The sequence below is a fragment of the Meriones unguiculatus genome, chromosome 21 (assembly GCF_030254825.1).
Source record: "Meriones unguiculatus strain TT.TT164.6M chromosome 21, Bangor_MerUng_6.1, whole genome shotgun sequence".
In the NCBI taxonomy this organism is placed as follows: domain Eukaryota; kingdom Metazoa; phylum Chordata; class Mammalia; order Rodentia; family Muridae; genus Meriones; species Meriones unguiculatus.
Window position 1 is genome coordinate 33,123,834 of NC_083368.1, and position 21,908 is coordinate 33,145,741.

The window sequence follows — 21,908 nt, forward strand, 5'->3', positions numbered from 1 at the left end:
GGAGGGGATTGTGTGGATAGCCCAAGCCAAGTGAAATCCCAGGTTGCTGAGCTATTTCTAAGCTTGTCTGCCTCAGTGCTGTTGTTTTGAAATAGGTTCTGGCTATGAGTGCAAGACACCTTCAAACTTGCAATCGTCCTCCAGCCTCTGAGGTGGTAGGATTACAACCATTCCCATGGCCAGCATTTATACTTCCATTCTGGTAATTTTTTGTCTCTGAAAACATTTTCTGAAGATGCTGTTGATTAATAATAACTTCTCTATTAAAGAGGATTTTTTAAAAATATTTTTGCCAAGGACGGGGACTTTTCTATCATTTCTTCTCAACATTTAATGAAGGGATGAGTTGTGGCATTGCTACACAAAGCCCACTGGCAATAGAATTTTGCACTCAAAATGTTCTGCATGGTTTTGGCACCAAGCCCACTCTGACAGCAAGTGGCCATGAGATTAGTAACTTTCTCATCTTTCTTCTAAGGGCCTACTTTGGCAAGGTTGTTGTTTAAGCCAATGTCAAAGCATTACAACTCATTTTCAGTTATCCTCTTGTGTCCATGGGTGTAGGCGTAAGGTTATTGTATATTTCCAATGCTGATTTCTGTAGCCCCCAAATCTGATTGCAATACTTGTTTTATAAAAATAACTTTAATGCAAGGGTTTCAGGACATGCAAAGTAATAAAGTCAAATTACATGTTCAGAGCATTGCAATAGTTAATGGCCTCTACCTTTCCCGTTCTTGGCAACATCTGGACTCTTGGCATCTTTGAATTGAATCTTGGCATCTTTGTTATCTGATAACACCTGACATAGAACCAGAATTGTGAACTCATAGGCTGCCAACTCAGACTACACCTTCACCAGAATACTCAGAAATGTTGACATATCAACAGATAGAAGACTCACAATGTAATTTGAGCATTATTTTTGTTGGCTACATTAAGGCCTTTATTTGGCTAATATGGAGAATATATAAAGAACTCAAGAAATTAAGCAGCTATATACCAAATAATCCAATTTAAAAATGGAGTACAGAGAGAAACAGAGAATTCTCAACAGAGGAATATCGAATGGCAGAGAAACACTTAAAGAAATGCTCAGTGTCCTTAGCCATCAGAGAGATGCAAATCAAATGACCCTGAGATTTCACCTTAACACCCATCAAAATGGCTAAGATCAAAAACTCAAGTGACAGCACATGTTAGAGAGGATGTGGAGAAAGGGGAACCCTCCTCCCTTGATGTAAACTTGTACAACCATTCTGGAAATCAATCTGGCACTTTCTCAGACAATTAGGAATAGCTCTTCCTCAAGATCCTGCTATACTGCTCCTAGGCATATATCCAAAAGATGCTCAAGTACCCAACAAGGACATTTGCTCAACCATGTTTGTAGCAGCTTTATTCATAATAGCCAGAATCTGGAAACAACCCAGATGTCCCTCAACTGAGGAATGAATACAGAAATTGTGGTACATTTACAGAATGGAATACTACTCAGCTATTAAAAACAAGGAAATCCAGAAATTTGCAGGCAAATGGATGGAACTAGAAAAGATCATCATGAGTGAGGTAGCCCAAAAGCAGAAAGACATGCATGGTATATACTCATAAGTGGATATTAGCCATATAATATAGAATAACCATACTAAAATCTGCAGACCTAAAGAAGCTAAACAATAAGGAGGACCCTAGAGAGAATGCTTAAATGTCGTTCAGAAGAGAAAACAGGATAGACACCAGAAGCTGTAGAAGAGAGGGAACCGGACAGGAGCCTGTGATAGATGTCCTCTGAAAGACTCCACCCAGCAGGGCTTTGATGTAGATACAGAGATTCACAGCCAAACTTTGGGCAGAGTGCAGGGAGTCTTACGGAAGAGTGGGGGGATAGAAGGACTTGGAGGGGACTAGGGCTCCACAAGGAGACCAACAAAGCCAACAAATTTGGGCCCAGGGGGACCTGCAGTGACTGATGCATCAACCAAGGACCATGCATGGAGAGGACCTAGACCGTTCAGATGTAGCCCCTAAGTAGATCAGTCTTTATGTGAGTTCCCCTAGTAAGAGGAGAAGAGACAGTCTCTAACAAGAACTCAATTTCCTACTCTTGAATCACTTCCCCCTGCCAGGGTAGCCTTACCAGGCAACAGAGGAAGAGGATCCAGGCAGTCCTGGTGAGATTTGATAGAACAGGATCGGATAGTAGGGAATAAGATCACCCCCTTTTCAGTGGACTAGGGGAGGGGGATGGGAGGAAGAGAGTGGGAGGAAGAGGGAGGGTGGGGCTGGTAAGAGATGAGTAAGGGGGCTACAATTGGGATACAAAGTGAATAAACTGTAAAAATAATAAAAGTTAAGAAAGAAAAAAAACAATCTGAAATGTTACAAGAAATTCTTGGTGGGCATTTTTCATCAATTTCTAAGATACTAATATGAACTAAGAAGACTGTGAATCTATAAAAGGAAACTCAGCAGGGCACAGTAGCGCACCTCCGTAATCTCAGCACTCAGAGACAGAGGCAGGGGGATCTCTGTGAGTTCAAGTCCAATCTGGTCTACAACATGAGTCCAGTATAGTCAGGGCTACACAGAGAAGCCCTGTCTCGAAAAACCAAACCAAAAAAAAAAAAAAAAAAAAAAAGAGGAAACCCAGTTACAAGGCAAGCAGATCCTGTGTATACCACCAGGGACACATAGAGAACTACAGCATCCATATTGCTGTCAAATCAGGGATCTAATTTCAACTATCATAGCTTTTCAAAACGTGTTTATTTCCTTTTGAGATAGTCTCACTATGTAGCCTAGGCTAGACTGAAACCCACAATCCTGTGTCAGCTTCCTAAGTGACAGCTGTAGCTTTTTAGGGACATGCTCTTGGTGTTATTTGTTCTAGTGTATGCCTGTTTATTTATATTTGATTTTACTCTTTCTCTTCTAACTTTATAACTATTATTATATATTAAATTCAGAGCAGAATTAAAAAGGAAAGTTCTTACAGTTGTTTTCTACATATTTGTAATTTCATTTCAGTTTTCATCGTTACTTTTCAAAGAGAGAAGGTCTGATCTCTATCAGGTCTTATTGAGGAAAGAGAGGCAGTTCAGCTTGTGAAAACAGCTGACCCAAAATAGTTCTTTCAATAAATGAGATTTATTAGGAAAGAAAGGAAGCTACACAGCCATGGAGGCCATGATGAAGGTGAACACTGTGAGGGACAGTACATCATGCCAGAGGGAACAAGACAAGCTGTAGAGCAGAAATGAGAGATAGAGATAGAGATATCTCTCTATATATAGACATCTCTCTATATATAATATATCTATATCTATCTATCTATATATATATATATATATATATATATATATATATATATATAGAGAGAGAGAGAGAGAGAGAGAGAGAGAGAGAGAGAATAGTGACCCTAGGGAGAGAGATACCTTTTTAACAGGCATTTTTTATTTTTTTATATTAATTAGTTTATTCACTTTGTATGAGCTGTAGTCCCCTCCCTCATTCTCTCCCAATCCCACCCTCCCTCTCTCATCTCCTCCCATGCCCCTCTCCAAGTCCACTGATAGGGGAGGTCCTCCTCCCCTTCCATAGGCTCATCAGGACTGGTTGTAAAGTCTTCCTCTGTGGCTTGGTAAGGCTGGTCCCCCATCAGGGTGGAGGTGATAAAAGAGCCAGCCACTGAGTTCATGTCAGAGACAGTCCCTGCTCCCCTTACTAGGGTACCCACTTGGATACTGAGCTGCCATGGACTACATCTGTGCAGGGGTTCGAGGTTATCTCCATGCATGGTCCTTGGTTGGAGTATCAATCTCAAAAGATTTCTTGGTTCTGTTGCTCTCCTTGTGGAGCTCCTGTCCCCTCCAGGTCTTTCTATCTCCCCCTTCTTTCATAAGATTCCCTGTATTCTGCCCAAAGTTTGGCTATGAGCCTCAGCATCTGCTTTGATACCCTGCTAAGTGGAGTCTTTCAGAGGCCCTCTGAGGTATTACCCCAAAGAGTGTTGAGCCTGGCCATAGGTCAAAGCTATAAAGGGTAAGCATCCAGAGATAAGGAAGTACATTTGTTCATAAATCCCTGTTTACACCCATCCCAGGAGACACAGAGCAGAGCATCAAGGGCTTGTCAGTTCTTTGATTGAGGGACAGACCTGGACGTTTTCCTTTGACTTCCACATGCCAACTGTGGCACATGCATGTTCACACACACAAATCAAAAAAATATCTACTAAGAAACAAAAAGAGACAGGATATACAAATAATTCACTTGTATCAGCAAAATGATTTAGCCCCAAGGTCAAGTTTCAGTTCTATAAGTGCAAGGTGTTTCCAGCTTCGATTTCAGATCCACTGGCTAGAGTCGGATGGCACTTGTATATATATTCAAAGCTCTGATCTTGTCTATTATTTCATGAGCACCTATCATAGTTAGTGCCCGAACGAGTTGCTCTCTTAAGGCCAAAGCTGTGACTGACAAGTTCTGGTCCTCTTTCCACTGAATAAGTGAGTGGTAGATTCTCTCATTGAATGGAGCAGTGCTGTGAAAATTTAAATAACAATTATTTTAATTACCAACCAAGAACATTATTTTATGATACTTAAAGTTTATCTTAAGTTTTCAAGTTAATCTACCACATTTATGTGAGAGTAAATTTAACTGAACACAGTATAGGTGAACTTTTACCATGAGCCTAACACACAAAAGCAAACATTAGCTTCATCCTTTTTTTCTTTTAACAAGCTCACATTTCACATTCAACTCTTAAGGTAATAATCACTGTGAGTTGTTTACTATAAACAAGCACAATAAAATGCATACTTTATAGCTTGTCTCACTTGATCATCATGGCAACTTTCTATGTTCAGTGTATTCGTTTTGCCACTGAAGAAACTGAAGCAGAGAGAAAGAAAAGGGCACGTCCAAGGTCAGGAAGCCAGCTAGACAGAAAGCCTGGTCGCTTAGCCTCAAAGCCCTTCCTTCTTACACTGTTTGGTTGCACAGCAAGCATCACAAATATGTCATAAGTGAAAGGCCACCATCTACAGTGGAATTTATGTCAATGTAAATATTTTTTTCAAGGTAAATATTTTAAACTATATAATATTCAAATATTTCAAAACTATATAATATCAAGATCATATCAATGCAGGTATGAAAACACATTTGTCCCAAATGCCATTCATACTTACTTCTTTACAGGAATGCTAGATTGAGAGCCTTTCATTTTTAGTTTTTGTTGCAAAAATTCAAAATTTATCTCAGTGATATTGTTGGCAACTATGTTGAATATCTTCTGTAAGATTTTCTCTACATTTGAACATAGAAGAAACATTATTTCTTTTTTTTAAAAGATACTTTGAGTTAATATTTAGTTTTCTTCTGTGCTTGTATCAAACATATATGTCAGATAAAATTGAAAATGACAATACAGAGGTGAAATGTCTTCAATTTGTATTCCCCATCTCCTTCTGCTTCTAGAAGCTGAGGAGCCCCACAACCTAATATGGCTGATTAAGCAGAATATTATGAGCAACTTTAAATTTGACTTCTTTTCTTTTTTCTAGATTTGAAATTAATTTAATTCCTTCCTTCCATTCTGGCTTTTCTATATTAACTACTTTGAGAAAATAAAATCTATTGTAAGTATGCATATAATGCATATTTATATTAAAATAATTCATTGTTTAATTAGATATTAAGGTTTTTTTAATCATGTAAGGCCAGGAAAGGTAGCATATATCTTTAATCCTAGCACTCGGGATGGCAGAGGCAAGTAATCTCTGATTTCTAAGCCAACCTGGTCTATTTAGTGAGTTCTAGGACTACATGAAGAGACCCTGTCTCAAAAAAAGTTATGAGGATGTGAGGATGTGGGGGTATGTACCCACACAGGCCAAATATATCCAACCCCTGTTATCAGGCAGCCCTGAGCTACTAACATGGGTGCTGGGGAACTGACAGGAGCTCTACAAGAGCAGTATATGTTCTTAACCACTGAGCCATATTTCCAGACCCATTAGTGCTTTAAAAAAAAAAATGGAACGCTTCTAAATACTGTGCTCTAGAGTCACCTTTGTTGACTAGTGTGCTATGAGAATTTTCAAGAATTAGAGATCTCCCATGTTCTCTATATCATCTCAAAATGTGTTCTGGGCCTTTTCATTTTGAGACACTGTATATACGTCATTAATCCTTCAGGCTAGATTTCATGCTGATAATAAAAAGAAAATCTAATCGCTTAATAAAATGCTTGGGGGGGGGCTCTATGTTCCTTGTTAGCTGCAGAATAAATACGTCTCCTATGCTACTTCAGCCTCACTGAGGATTAAAAACACTGCAGGACAAAGGTGACTTGAGTTTATAGAAAGATGGTAAGTGTCTAGATTTCTCTTCTCCCGAAATCGTGGAGATGCTGCCATTGCCTATTGCACCTTCCTGTAAACAGCAGAGCAACAGGAACCCTGTTTCTTTGAGAACTGGAGAAACAGAACTTTAGCATGAATGCCCAGTGGTATAACTTGAACACCTTCCACTAAGTACTACACATAAGAGAAATACCACATAGACACTTGAGACTCTGAAACCTGTTTTTCATTTGACTGTAGTTAGCACAGCCATCCTGAAGTGAGTTCAAGGAGAGAGCCACTGTGACTTGCTTTTCTCTCAAGTTCCTTGAACCAGTGAAGTTCAAGTCTTAGAAGAGTGTCCACACCGCAGCCATGCATGTGTGTACATATGCTTACAGAGGGCAGCGCTTTCTAATGTGGCCTCGTCATTAGCTTAACCCGGGACATATTCTTGGTTACCTAGATATGGTATATAATAGAGTGAGTACAGAGCAGTTTTAGATAGTCCGGTCCCCATTTCCCATGACTAAATAACCTGAGTTATCATTATACACAGACAACCTTCAGAAAGAAGGAAGATGATATTTTAATGTTACTGCCAGCTTAAAGTGTCCAACCAAAGCAGACTCTACTGTACAGATACCAGACAATTTCTTGCAAAGATAATTCCTTGCTCATCACCCACCATCTCTTTCATCCGCTCTTTGGAGATAGCATGTGATAGTATGCAGCTGTTTTCCTTTACAGATTTCCATTGGAGGTCTCAGCAAAGGGTTGTCATCAAAATTTATCTCCTTCAGCGACGAGAGATTATAGATAGCACTGGGGAGATCTTTCAGATTGTTTCCTAGGATGGAAACGGAGGTAATGAGCACACCATGACGTAAAATTAAACTGCTGGGGCAGAAAGCTGTGTGTGCAGAAGTCTACTGTCTTAGTAACTCGTGCACCCGAGGACATAGACAATGAGGACAGTTCTTACTAATGTCCATGCAATGTTAGGCCATGTGGAATTACCTCTGTCTACAGTGGCCTGTCAGCTAAGGCTGTCATCATGCTGGGCTTGTTCAAGCAACCATGTTGTTGAGAGCCCATGGGTGCAGCTTCCCGTCTTGTGTAGGGGGCACTATGTATCAGCAGGCATCCTAAGCATCTGATTCTTACAGTCTTTCTGCCCCTTCTCCACAGTTCTCCTGTTATACTGCAGATGCATCAGTCGGGGTGTGCACCCCATAGTCACTTATTCCGTACATTCTGACCAGTTGTGGATCTTTCTAACAGTCTCCATCTATGCAAAAAGAAGCTTCTTTGATGAGGGTGAGAGAGCTACATGTATCTGTGATATAAAGAGAAGTACTTAGAAAATAGAAATTATATTGGTTCAGGAAGCTGCCAAAAGTAGGTTCTCTTCTCCAGTCTATGGTCTTCCCAGTCATGGGTAATTGGATAGGTTTACAGTACAGCCATGAACATCCTCCTGTGGAATGGGCCTGAAGTTCAATTAGGCAACTGTTAGTTACCCAAAGGCAAAAGTGCCCCTATTGGCCTTTGTGGCTATCTTGCTGGTCCAGTAATCCTTGTTTCACAAGCTTTAAGCTATGTAGGACTGCCAATTGCTCTTCTGCCTTGTCAACTTGCATAACACTCTCTGACACTATGAGAGCCAGTTCTCATGGAGGAGGCTTCCAGCTTGACTTTTCCAAGTCCTGTGTCCAGAGTGTGTTCTGGGAGTCAGTCAAGGGCAAAGGCAGTTGTCAGTGTTGATTGTTTTGGAATTCTCTTGGACTTCTCTTGGACTTCCTTGACCAACAGCTACAGAAGAACTTCCTCATGCCTGGTACTAGAGTTTTACTAGGTAGCCTATGGCTCTCAGCAGGAGTGAGGGGAACATTACCACCTTAAATACCATAACTTCATTTAAACAATATATCTATACTCATATATTACATGTAATTTACAGTAAACATAGATTCCTGTTTTTCCTAAACACCCTTATAGAGTTCTTTATGCCTCCTCCTCCTTCTGTATTCCCTCCTCTCCCCCTTCTCATCTAAAGCTCTTCCTCATTTTTCCCATTTCCCCCACCAAACACCTGTTTCCTGCTATTTCCATCTCTAGAATCTTTTCAACACAATAAATCAGTTTTTCCATTTTGCGCTCATTTCCTCTAGGGAGGAAAAGCACTGTGTACACCTCTCCCTCTGATGCCCACTTAATGCACTGTCTGAAAGTCTTTATTTTGTCAGCAAAAACTGCAATTTAAAGATCAATGTTCTACTTAGATATTCCGCTTATTGCTTATTACACTTGGCACATACCTCTGAGGTCTAGGCACTGTAGAACTTCTAAAGTCAGAAAAGATGGCGGGAGAGAATTTATTTGATTATTGCATGCATATAGACTAACCAGATTTTTCAGATCCCCTATATTTTTTGGAATATCTTTGATTGCATTGTTGGAGATGTCAAGTGTTTTGAGTTGAGTCATATTACACAGCTCTTCTGGAAGTCTTGTTAGCTGCAAGGATAAGTAAACAATCATGCTTTTATAAATCCATAAATATTAGTAACACTCTATAAGTAACCCCTTAAAACAAGAGAAGAGAGTTTTATTTTAGTCTTTGTCTAAGGAGACACTTTCATTCTGTCATACTTTGTAATTCCACATCCAAAACACCCGCAAGCACCCACAGTGCTCGCTAATTAGCCCTGCTGCTTGGAACACACTTTCTCCCCATGCCCCAGCTCAGGTTCTGCCCTGTCCCACTCCTTTCTTGTCTCCCTCAGGCTAATGCTGCTGTTTTTCTTCCTTCTCTCAAGTTTGTACAATTACTCACTCACATTTTATCCAATTCTCATCACAGAGTGATAAAGACACTCATCCTTATACCTGTACACACACACATACACACCACACAACACACGCACACACCACAAACACACACATTCTACAAACACAACACACATATAGGACACACAACACACACACACATACAACACACATACCATACACACCCCAGAGATACAACACACGCAAACACACATACCACACATACACACCACATACAAAAACAGCACTCATACATACTATACACCCAACACACAAAACACACATACAAACATACAAACATACCACCAACACACATATCACAAATATACTGCACAATTAAAAAACACACACCATACTCACCCCACAAACACACACAACACATATATACACATAATTCACATACTTCACATACACACATACCCCACATATACACTGTGCACACACAACACACATACAACACACTTACTACAAATATATTCATACCACACACAACACAATTATAAACACACACACACTATACACACACACCATATACATACCACACACACCTCACACACACACAAACAACACACATTACACACACACACCTCACACACAAACACACCACACATCACACAGACACTCACACACACACACACAGAAACACACTACCAGGCAGGCTTGAAGTGTGCTACCAAAAGCAAGATAAACATCATGCACAAATATGGCTAGTAGGGAGGTGCCCAGTATGGAGACGTGATAACTTCAGAGAAATATATGAGAAAGCAAGACTTCCAACCTGATGTCGGAGGAATGAGATCAGCATAGGTGGGCAGGCCTGTCAGTGAACGTCCTTCAAACCACTATTCTTTTTGAATATCTCATTTAATTTCTTTTGAGACAGTATCTCTCTGTGTAACCCTGTCATCTTCCCTGGAACTGACTATACAGAGCAGATTCACCTCAAACTCATAGAGATCCAACTGCTCCAACCCCCTCCCCATCCCCTCATATGTGGGATTACAGACATGGCCACTAGGCCTGGCTAAATATTCTCTACATACTTGCCCAGTGTTTATAGGAAGAAGAGAGAGCTCTATGATGATGGAGCTGCTGTTGAAAGAAGAGTCCTGCTGAGTGACCTTTGCTTTGCTTAATGGAAGCTCGGCGACTAACCCAACTTATCTTCTTCCGACCATTGGTTATTGGTCAGCTGGTAGATAAAGTAATCCTTTAGGTATTCCTTCTCCATTCTATCCAAGTGAAATTTTCAACCACATAGGATATTCTTCTTAAGAAGGATTCATATAATGTTTTTCCATTTAAAGACTTTTGAAATGGTAATGTAAAGACTTTACTGGTACTACTACTTTGATCCTGAATTTCCTTCCTCCCTTCTTACTTCCTTCTTCCCTCTTATCTTTCTTCTTTACCTTCTTTTTTGGACAGAATCTCACTCTGGATCCCAGGCTGGGCTTCAACTTCCTATCCTCCTACCTCAGCCTCATGAGTGTTAGGACTGCAATCATGCACCACCATGCCAAATATAATACATTAAGAATAGTACCCTAAGACGGCACAGTGGTGCATACCTGTAATCCCAGAGCTTAGGGAGGCAGAGGCAGGAGGATCTCTACGAGTTCAGACCAGTCTTGTGACAAAGCAAGTCCAGGAAAGTCAAGGCTACACAGAGAAACACTGTCTCGAAAAACCAAAACAAGAAGAAAAGGAGGAGGAGGAGGAGTCCCTTTGTGGGCTGGAGAGATTACTCAGCAGTTAAGAGCACTCTCTGCCCTTGTAAAGGACTCAGGTTTTATTCACCCACATGGCAATTCACAATCAGCTTTAACTCCAGTTCCAAAGGATCCATCACCCTCTTCTGGCTTCCCATGGGAACCAAACAGAAGCAAAACCCTCATATACATAAAATATATTATATATATTTGTGTGTATGTATATGTACACATATATATGTATACATACACACACACATATATATATGATATATATATTATATATATATATATATAAAATCGTCTTCTGGAATGAAGTCTGATGACTCTGACAAAGCCTGATAAGGAACATAAGCCAGAGAGTATAGCGAAGGCAGTTGCTGGAATAAACTAGGCATAAAACAAGTGTTGAACATGGACAAGAGCAGAAAGTGAAGCTGGAAATTCCAGGGAAAGTTGCCAACTATGAACTATTAGTGCTAGGGGATTATGTGTGTAGAAAGTAGGTGTGATGAGGCCAAAGAAAGTTAGTGAACAGGAGGAAGTTAGGGACTTGTTCTAGAGGAGTCACAAGACACAGAAAGTCAAATTACTTGCCGTAAATTACTCAAATTAGCTGCTAATTACATCGCAGAACCAAAATGTCTATTTTAGTTCACATTTTGCTTAACATTACTACACCTTGTCTCATCATTCATTCCATTGCTTAGATCACACACCACTACTATGGCAGCTTTGCTGAACATGTATTACGTAGTAGGGGTTACATTCTAAAAACCAGATAAGTTTGGTTCTGAGCTGTAACCCCAGCCATAGATGATAGAGATTCTTTTTGAGCAAAGAGGAAGACTTTTAAGAACAGATTTTGGAGGTTTTTGTTTTGGCTAACAGTCCAGCATTAAAGATAGCCAGGTGACAGAGAAACTCTTAAAGAAATGCTCAATGGCCTTAGTCATCAGGGAAATGCAAACCAAAACGACCCTGAGATTTCACCTTACACCCATCAGAGTGACTAAGATCAAAAACTCAAGAGACCACAATGTTGGAGAGGTTGTGGAGAAAAGGGAACCCTCCTCCATTGCTGGTAGGAATATAAACTTGTACAACCATTTTGGAAACCAGATCTGTTGCTACCTGAAGATCCAGCTCTACCACTCATAGGCATATATCTGAAATATGCTCAGCTATACAACAAGGACATTTGCTCAACTATGTTCTTAGCAGCTTTATTCATAATAGCCAGAATCTGGAAACAACCTAGATTGTCCCTCACCGAAAAAAGTATACAAAAATTGTGGCACAATTACTAACAGAATACTACTCAGCTATTAAAAACAAAAAATCATGAAATTTGCAGGCAAATGGATGGAACTAGAAAAGATTATCCTGAGTGAAATAGCCCAGAAGCAGAAAAACACACATGGTATGTACTCACTTATAAGCAAATATTAGCCATATAATATAGGATAACCATACTAAAATCTGCAGACATAAAGGAGCTAAACAACAAGGAGGACCCTAGGGAAGATGCTTAAATCTCATTCAGAAGGGAAAAAAAGAATAGACACCAGAAGCTGTAGAAGAGAGGGAATGGAACAAAAGCCTACCTCAGATGTCCTCTGAAAGACTCCACCCACATGCATCCAAACACACACCCACAGGAATGCATACATATACAGCTCACATAAAATTTGAAAAATCTCCCAATGAACTAAATAGAGAGTAATCTACAAAAATGTCTGTTTCACACTGCATTTGAATGCAAAAAAAAAAAAAAAGCTTTTGTGTAGAGAGGTGTATCTGAGCCATGTTTTCAAACATAGAGAATTTCACTTGTTCAAAATACACATACAAGCATTTGCATGTTGTCTTAGGACTACTATTGCTGTGATGAAACACCATGACCAAAAGCAACCTGAAAAGGAAAGCGTTTACTTGACTTACGGTTCCAAATAACAATTCATCTTCAAAAACATTGAAGTGTAGGAACTCAAGCAGGGCAGGATCCTGGAGGCAGGAGCTGATGCAGAGGCCATGGAAGAGTGCTGCTTACTGGCTTGCTCCTCGTGGCTTGCTCTCAGCCTGCTTTCTTATAGAACCCAGGTCCACCAGTCCACAATGGCTGGGCCTTCCCGTCAGTCACTAATTGAGACAATACCCTACAGGCTTGCCGGATCTTATGGAGGCATTTTCTCAATTGAGGTCCCCTCCTGAGGACTCTAGCTTGTGTCAAGTTGACATAAAACTAGCCAGTACACACGTCCACTGTCATGTACGCTGTGCCTCAGGTTGAGAGTCCCTTAGTCACCCTCCGCTTCACACCCAAAAGAGCACTCTTACCTTTTTCCCATTTGTCTGACTCAAATTCAAATCTTCCAGTGTTTTAAGATAGCACAGTTCCACAGGAAAACGTGTGAACTGATTGCCTGAAAAGTTTAACTTCAGGATCCCTTTTAGTTTGGATATTTCTGCAGGTACTTTCTGTAACTGATTTTCTGACACATCCAGTACATGCAAGTTTTTTAAAGTACACAGTTCCTTTGGGAAATTGTCAAACTTATTACCAGACAGAATGAGCACATGGAGTGACACCATAGCAGAGATACAGGGAGGAATTGTCTTTATTAGGTTTTTGCCAAGATCCAGGTATTCGAGATTAGTGAGAGAACACAAGTGTTCTGAAAATATGGGGAGTTTGTTTCTGTTCAACTCTAAATGAAGCAGCTGCTCACTGAATGATATATCCACAGGGATTTCTGAAATATAATTTCCATTGAAACTCAAGTAGTCAAGTGACTGCAAAGCACACAACCCCAGCGGGAAGTACATTATATTGTTGTAACTCAGTTCAACTCTGGTTATTTTTTTGCAGTTTTTTATTTCAATAGGGATATGTGTGATTTGATTGCCAGAAAACTCCAGGCTGTTGATATTACTAAGATGTGCGATTTCTTCAGCAATTTTTATCATTTTATTTCTGTTCACATGGAGTTGTCTCAAATTTTTAAGCTTATGGATTTTCCTAGGAAGTTCTTCTATACTATTATCACTAAGGGTAAGACATTCCAACATTACACAGTGGGAAATTTTTTTTGGTATGCTTTTCAATAAATTTTTATCAAGGTTAAGAAGCCTGAGATCGCTGAAATTCTCAATTTTGGGTGAAATAGCTTCCAATTTATTGTCAGCTAGGTGAAGTTCCTTTATTTTGGGCAACTGAAAAATTTCCACAGCCAAAAAAGTAAGTCTGTTGTGATCCATTAAAAGCTTTTCTAAGTTTTTCAGTTCCCTAACTTCTTTTGGCAAACTGCGTATCATGTTTCCGGTGAGGTTTAGTGAGGTTAACATTGGAAGGAAGCACAAAGACTTAAAAAAGATTGTTAATTGGTTATATTCCAGGTTGAGAACTTGCAAATTTTTCAAACTAGACAGAGAGTCTGGTACGTGTGTTAATTTATTTTTGCCCAAACTTAAAGTCTCTAAACTGCTAAGACTTTCTAAGTCAGAAGGTAAACTCTCAATACAATTACTATCTAAACAGAGTTGCCTCATACTCTCAAGTTGCAATAGTTCTTTAGGTATCTGGGATATATGGTTGTAACTGGCATTCAGTGTCTCTAAATTGTAAAGCAATTCAATGTCCGAGGGAATCGATGACAATCCATTTTGTTGCAAGGACAGAACTTCTAGTCCTAGTAGGTCCTCTGGGTCTGCCCCTTGGAAATTTTTTATATTATTCTTATCTAGATAAAGGTATTTTACGTATTTGTCTTTGAAAATGTTTACAGGGAATTCTTGTAAACCCTTAGCATCAAGGTTAACTGTAAAGTTATCTGACTCCAAGCCAAATTCGTTCTGGCTGTCTTCAGAGTCGTGTGGACTATCTGTCTTCTCATCTGAGTCTTTGGCTGGCTGATCGTCTTCAGCTGTCTTACTCTCTGAGGAGCTCTTAGAGCTCTGTGGAGTTTCTGGGTTTGACGATGGGCTGCCATCTTCCAGGTTGGTGTCAGAAGTCTTTTTCTCTTCATCTCCGTTAAGCTGGCTTGTGGAGGAAGCTATTGACTCTTCTGCATCCTTTAAAAGATTTGCTTCATCAAACTCGTCAGACTCTTTCCTCTCTGAGTAAAAAGCGTCTTCGTTTAAGGCACTTAACATTTCTTCAATAGTTCCAGGCTCCTCCAGTGACTCATCAGATCTATGGGCTCCTTCGGACTCTGCATTATTCTCATCTTCAGACATCTTAGTTACTGGTAGCTCTTCCACCAACTCAAGATTGCAACTCTACTTTTTCTCGTTCTTTTTTTTTTTTCCTGTAAGACAAATGTTCATATTAAAAGGGTAATAAAGACATTAAAATCACACATGTCAGGCTAACTGCAGATCTTCACCTGTCCCCAGCCTCTCCAAATCCAATCCCCCAGTTTCAGCCCTGCCTCTGCTCTGCAGACCATCAACCGCAGCCACCTTCTGGTCCCCTGACCCCATCTCCAGTGGACCTCACAGATCTTTCTCTCCTAAGTTCCCTCCTCCTACTCACTGCTTTATCCCAGACCCCCAACTCCAGCAGGGAACCCACAGGGCCACTCTGACCAGGCAAATAGGTAGGCTAACTGTAGATCTTCACCTCTCTTCCATTTCTCCAAGGCTCATGCCCAGCTCTACAGCAGACTTCCTGCTGTGGCCTCTTGTTCTCTGCCCCCTTTCCCAGAGAACCAAACAGAGCCTGGTGGAACATCCTGATTTCTCCCCATCCTCTAGACAACCCCAGCACTGCTCCCAGCCCATCCCCATTCCTAAATGTCAGCTCCCTATACCCAAGACCACATTTTACCTGGAACCCACAGAGGTCACACCTGGATCTCAGAAAAATTTCCTACCAAGCAACACACATAGTGAGAGTCTGTCTTGAAAACAAGAGAGAGAGAGAGAGAGAGAGAGAGAGACAGACAGACAGACAGACAGAGAGAGAAACAGAGACAGAGGGAATATCATAATCATTGTATCCTGTGTTGAGAGTGAAAATTTCCTTTGGGATAAGAATCAATCATTGGCTTTGTTGTTTTAAAATTTTATTTTGAGACCAAGTATGGTGGCACATGCCTTTAATCCCAGCACTTGGGGTGCAGAAGCGGGTGGATCTCTAGAGTTCAAGGCCAGCCTGGTCTACAGAACAAGTTTCAGAATCAAGAATTAACGATGTCATCAGTCCTACTGTTCAATGCAGCATTGAGATTTTCTTTTCTTTCTGTTTTTTCTTCTCTTTGAGACAGAGGCTCACTATGTAGCCCTGGCTGGTCTGAAACACACTATTTAGACAAGGCTGCCCTTAAACTTACAGAAATCTGCCTGCTTCTGCCTCTTGAATACTGAGATCAAAGTCATGTGTCCTCATGCCCAGTGGGAGAGAGTTAAAGCTGGGGGTTAGGGTAGCATACAAATTAGTGGATTTTGTGATATCATTTTCACATTTGTTCTGAATTTGAGATAGAGTATAATGCATCCTAGGCTGTCCTTGAACATGTAGCTGAGAATACCCTTGCATTTCTGATCCTCCTGTCTCCACCTCCTGAGTGCTTGGATTATAGGCATGAGCTACCATGTCTGATTTCTGTGGAGCTAGGAATTGATGGATCCCAGGGATTTTGTGCATGCTAGGCACTCTACTGACTGAGCTGCATCCCAGCTCCACACACTCTGCTCTTTTTGGAGGTCCTTTCCCTCTCTCCTACCAGCACCTTTCCTACCCTCCACCTACCTTGCATCCCCTCCTCTGCTCTCATGTTGCAAGTATTTCATTGCTTCCTCTGTTTTATTTTTTTCTTCTCATCCCTTAAATTCTATTCTTCCCCTCTGTGGCTGACTTTCTAGTTTCATAACCTACACTTACACACATACATTTACCCATACATACAGATTAAAATAAAAAATCCACATATGACTCTGGATTATATCACCTAGTTTAATGGTTTTCCTGAAAATGTTATAATTTCCTGAAAATTGTTCCATTTTCCTGAAATTGTTATAATTTCATTTTCTGTATGATGGAATGAAAGTCCACTGTGTATATGAACCATATTTTCTTTATCTACATGTACAATGGTGGGCATGTAAGCTTGTTGTTTCTCAGTGTGAACAATGCAACAATAAACATGGGTATGTTTATTGCTTATTGGATTGTAGGTATGCCTGTGGAAGGAGTGCGGAGTCCTTTGGATGCTTCCCTTGAGGAGTCTTTACTGATTGATTAGCATGTTTACTGACTGGAATATTTGTGGAGGGGTGTGATGCTTAATTTCTGCAGTTCTTTATATATTCTAGTTAGCATAGCTTTACGTGTTCTAGACCTCCTTTCTTATGTAAGTTGCTAAGGATTTTCTCCTTGTTATGATTGCTTCTTTTGCTCTTCAGGAAAGTTTAACCATAGACTAATTACTCTGATGAATACAGACACAGCGATTCTCGATAAAGTAAATTCATAAACTAACATCAAGAACATACTAGATTTATGTCATGGCTGAGTTGATTTCATCCCAGAGAGGCAAGGTTGGGTCAGCAGATACAAATACAAATCAATAATACAGCATATAAACAAAGGTATTTACATGGTCATATCAGCTGATCCAAAAAAGGCATTTGACAAAGTTCAGCATACTGGCATGATAAAAAAAAAAAAAATTCTAAAATAACTGAGAATGTTAGTTACTTTTCTTATTGCTGTGGCAAAAGCAACTTAAGCAAAGGCTATATTTTGCCTTATAATTCCAGGACATACATTTCAGAATGGCATAGATCAGGACAGCATGGTCACACTGTACCCACAGTCAAGAATTGGAGAGAGAACAGGAAGTGAAACCAAGCTATAAAAACTCAAGGCCCACCCTAACCATCACATTTCTTCCAATAAAACTCCACCCCCTAAGTGTTCTACAACCTTTCCAAACAGTACCACAAGCTGGTGACCAACTGCTCAAACGCATTAGTTGAAGGGACATTCCATGCTACAACATTCTCACATTCCATGCTAGCATTCTCATGCTACAACAAAAAGGAACTGAGTTAAACATAATAGGATAAGGATATATAAATATCAAACCCATAGTTAATATATACAAAGTTGGAAAATACTACAAGCATTTCCTCTGTTAATATAGTACTTGGAAGTATTATGATCATAAGATTATAGCAAGGAATGAAAGAGACACCATTTGTCCTAGTTGAGAGTTCTATTGCTGGGGAGGGGGAAAGATTTCTATTGCTGGGATGAAACAGCATGAACAAAAGCAAGTTGGGAGAAAAAGGTTCACTTTCATATCACTCTACATTGAAGGCAGTCAGAACAGGAACTCAAGCAGGGCAGGAACCTAGAAACAGGAGATAACGCAGAGACCATGGAGGGGTACTGCTTGCTTACTTACTCCAATGGCTTGCTCAGTCTGCTTTATAAAACCTAGGACCTCCAGCTCAGACATTGCCCCACCCACAATGGGCTAGGTACTTCTCCATCAGTCACCAAGTAAGAAAATTCCCTATACAAGCTGGATATCTTGAAGGTGTTTTCTCAATTGAGGTTCCCTCCTCTCCAGTGACTAGCTTGTATCCAGTTGACATAAAACTAGACAGCACACCATTGTAAGAAGTTTTAAAAAAGTTCCAATTTCCAGACTATAGAATTCAAGACTTAAAAGACCTTAAAGACACTACCAGAAAAATCAATTAATTTTCTGGATCTCTATAACGAGCTTGCTATGAAATAAAACAGGAAAATAATAAACTCACAATAACTTCAAAAAATAACAGTAATAATGCTGACTAAGAAAGGGAAAGAGCTCTCCAATGTTTTTAAGTTTTTATTGTGTTTTTTAATTTTATTTATACAAGGCCTGGTTATATAGCTGGCTCTGAATTTATGGTGTTTTTTTTGTCTCCACTTCTTGAGAGCTTGGATTTATAAGAATACACCAACACATTTGGCTATATTTTACTTTTTTTTTTTTTAAGTTTTTTGAGAGAGGGTTTCTCTGTGTAGCCTTGGTTGTCTTGAAACTCACTTTGTAAACCAGGATTGGCCTCAAGAGATCCGCCCGCATCTGCCTTCCAAGTTCTGGAATTAAAGGTGTGTGTCACCAACGCCTGGCTTGGAATATTGGTTTGTGGAAGTGAATCTGGGCTTGGAGTACTTTTTTTTTTTTTTTGCCTTTTGGATTTCAGTTAGAATTGACCATAAGGGGCTAAAGGCCAGTGGTCAAAAGGCCAGGTTTAGAGCAGTTTTATTCCCAGGCGTTTGGCTGTTTTCATGCAAAAAAAAGGCTCCTCTTCTTTGTAATTTAGATCTTCAACATGAAGAGCTACTGTTTTATTTCGGAGACTACCTTTCTCTGTAGCCCCTCCCCCCCAGTTGATCATTGAGGTGAGCTTTCCTGTCTTAACCTTCCCTGCTGGGTGCCTAGGCTTACAGCATTTATCATCACATCTCACCTTATTTTCGAAGCTACTTCATGACTCTAATTATACTAGTTATGAATGGTAATGGAAATATCTGTGTTTTCTGATGGTTTTAAGTGATCCTTGTGTAAGGGTGACTTGACCACCAAAGGGATCCCAACTCACAGGTTGAGAACCACTGGTGTAGAGGGATAGGACACCCCAAAGGAAAATCAGCTGCCTCAATCCCTATTCAGAGAGGCAAAGAGGATGGACATCAGAAGAGGGAGAACACAGGGAACAGGACAGGAGCCTACCACAGAGGGCCTCTGAAAGGCTCTACCCTGCAGGGTATCCAAGCAGATGCTGAGTCTCATAGCCAAACTTTGGGCAGAGTGCAGGGAATCTTATGAAAGAAGGGGGAGATAGTAAGACCTGGAGAGGACAGGAGCTCCCCAAGGAGAACAACAGAACCAAAAAATCTGGGCCCAAGGGTCTTTTCTGAGACTGATACTCCAACCAAGGATCATTCATGGAGATAACTTAGAACCCCCACACAGATGTAGCCCACAGCAGTTCAGTGTCCAAGTGGGTTCCATAGTAATAGGAACAGGGACTGTCTCTGCCATGAACTGATTGGCCTGCTCTTTGATCACCTCCCCCTGAGGGGGGAGCAGCCTTACCAGGCTACAGAGGAAGACAATGCAGCCACTCCTGATGAGACCTGATAGACTAGGATCAGAAGGAAGGAGAGGAAGACCTCCCTATCAGTGGACTTGGGGAAGGACATTCGTAGAGAAGGGGGAGGGAGGGTGGGATTGGGAGAGGAGGAGGGAGGGAGCTACAAGGGGGATACAAAGTGAATAAAGTGTAATTAATAAAAATTAAAAAATATTTAAAAAAAAGAAAAGCAATTAAGATATCTTCTACAGCTTCAGAGAGGTAATAATTGATGATCTTACATGCTCTTTTCCCCAGGCAACGGGGGACAACACTGAGGCCTTAATATATGGTATTTTCCAATAAGGTAAAAAAAAAAAAGCAACATGTAGCTATTCCAATGGAAATTAAGTAAAATTACAAGCCAGCTCCTTAGTCAACAAACATATTTCGGGGGGCGTTCAGCAGCCACACGTGTCTAGTGACTACCTTACTGAACAGTGTAAACTATAACATTTTCATTATGGAAGTGAACTAGGCTATTTGAAAAGAATATGTGAAAAACATGTTTTAAGGGCTGCAAAGGATTCCATTGAAGGAAGGATTCCATTGAAGGAGTTGCCATCAATAACCCAGTCAGACGGCTCAGCTGGTAAAAGCGTTTGTTGCCACATCTGACAACCTGAGTTCGAAGCCTGGGACCCACACGATGGAAAGGAGAAGTTCAGAGATGACTCCTGCAGCTTATCTTCTGCATGTGAATCTCCCCTCCCCCTAGACACTCCCCTCTTTGTACATGTACTCTCCCCACAAATCTTGTAAAGGCTGAAATATATAGCTAGATAAGACTTAAAAATGTGTTTGAGAAAATCTCCCATTTAAAAACACTGCCAATTAGATAAGCAAAAACAAATTCAAACTGTTTTAACAAGTATTAGTAAAGTTAAAGATACCTTATCTGAAAGAGGTGGGCATTCTGGTAGCCATAGAACTTTTTCACAGAAAGTGACATCAACAATTGCTTCCACAGGTGCGGGAAGAAACGCGCTGAGCGGCGGCTGAAGCAGCGTGGGGCAGAGTGCAAACCCTGGACGACGTGGCCTGGGAGCTTGGAGGGAGGAGACTGTGCGCGGCTGCAGGTGTTGTAGAAAGGCTAGGCAGGAAAAAAACCGGGCCTTGGCTTAGGGGTCCCAGTCGAGCCCCGGGCCTCTCTGCGGCGCATCGAAGCCGGCAGGGGGCGCGCGCATGCGCGGCGAATGTCTGCGAATGTGGCGATGGCGGCAGCACTGGCTCAGCTGTGTCCTGCCTCCCTCAGGCGTTTGTGAGCTGGCTTTGGACGCAGGGTGGTACTAGGTGGGTCCTGTTGTCATTCAGTTCCCCAGCAACCGTCAGGCAGCTGCAGGGCGGTCTGCTGGTTGACTCCTCTCTACTTGGGAGCTCTTGCAGCCTGTTACTAGTGATCTATTTAGGTGATCTGAGGGGCGGGACAACACATAACTTATAATTTTCCCTGACTAAACACTAAGTGAATATGGGTACTTAATACATTTCTAATACATCTTTGTATTTAAAAATAAGTTTTCCAAATTGCACGAAAAATTTTGCTTCTTTTCAGAAATGTGTTTTAAATTTATGCATTGAGTCACTGTGATCCAAACTGAATGTTGATTGACAATACGCTATTTCAACCATCAGAATATTCTTTTCCCAAAATCCTTTACTCTTCCCCTTTATGTCCCCACATTTACCCACACCTATCTTTAACGTCTAGTAATTGCTATATATTTTCTGCCCTGTAGTTTTATCTTTCCCAGAATATTCCCTATTCGGAACGCTAAACCTTTTGAGTTTTGCTAGTTTAGTTAGTGCATTGGAACTTCATTCATGCTGTTCATCAGTCGTTTATTCCTTTGTGAGTACTATTCCACTATAG

General features: G+C 40.6%; 1 protein-coding gene across 1 annotated transcript; it reads right to left on the minus strand.

Annotated features, from left to right (window-relative positions):
• Nucleotides 1-3,506: 3,506 nt before the first annotated feature.
• Lrrd1 (leucine rich repeats and death domain containing 1) lies at nt 3,507-21,183 on the minus strand. The gene is made up of 6 exons (XM_021659909.2): nt 20,929-21,183; nt 13,235-15,204; nt 8,672-8,870; nt 7,039-7,200; nt 5,196-5,313; nt 3,507-4,543 (listed from the first exon to the last, which is right to left on the minus strand). The coding sequence occupies exons 2-6, from the start codon at nt 15,131-15,133 to the stop codon at nt 4,360-4,362; spliced, it is 2,562 nt and encodes an 853-aa protein (XP_021515584.1). The 5' UTR covers nt 15,134-15,204; nt 20,929-21,183; the 3' UTR covers nt 3,507-4,359.
• Between the last annotated feature and the right edge of the window lie 725 nt (nt 21,184-21,908).

Coding starts and splice junctions, on each gene's coding strand:
- Lrrd1 (XM_021659909.2), bottom strand. CDS start 15,133: ATGTCTGAAGATGAGAATAATGCAGAGTCCGAAGGAGCCCATAGATCT. Junction 8,871..13,234: donor GTCAGACAAATGGGAAAAAG/GTAAGAGTGCTC, acceptor TTATCCTTGCAG/CTAACAAGACTTCCAGAAGA. Junction 5,314..7,038: donor AAGAGCGGATGAAAGAGATG/GTGGGTGATGAG, acceptor GTTCAAATGTAG/AGAAAATCTTACAGAAGATA.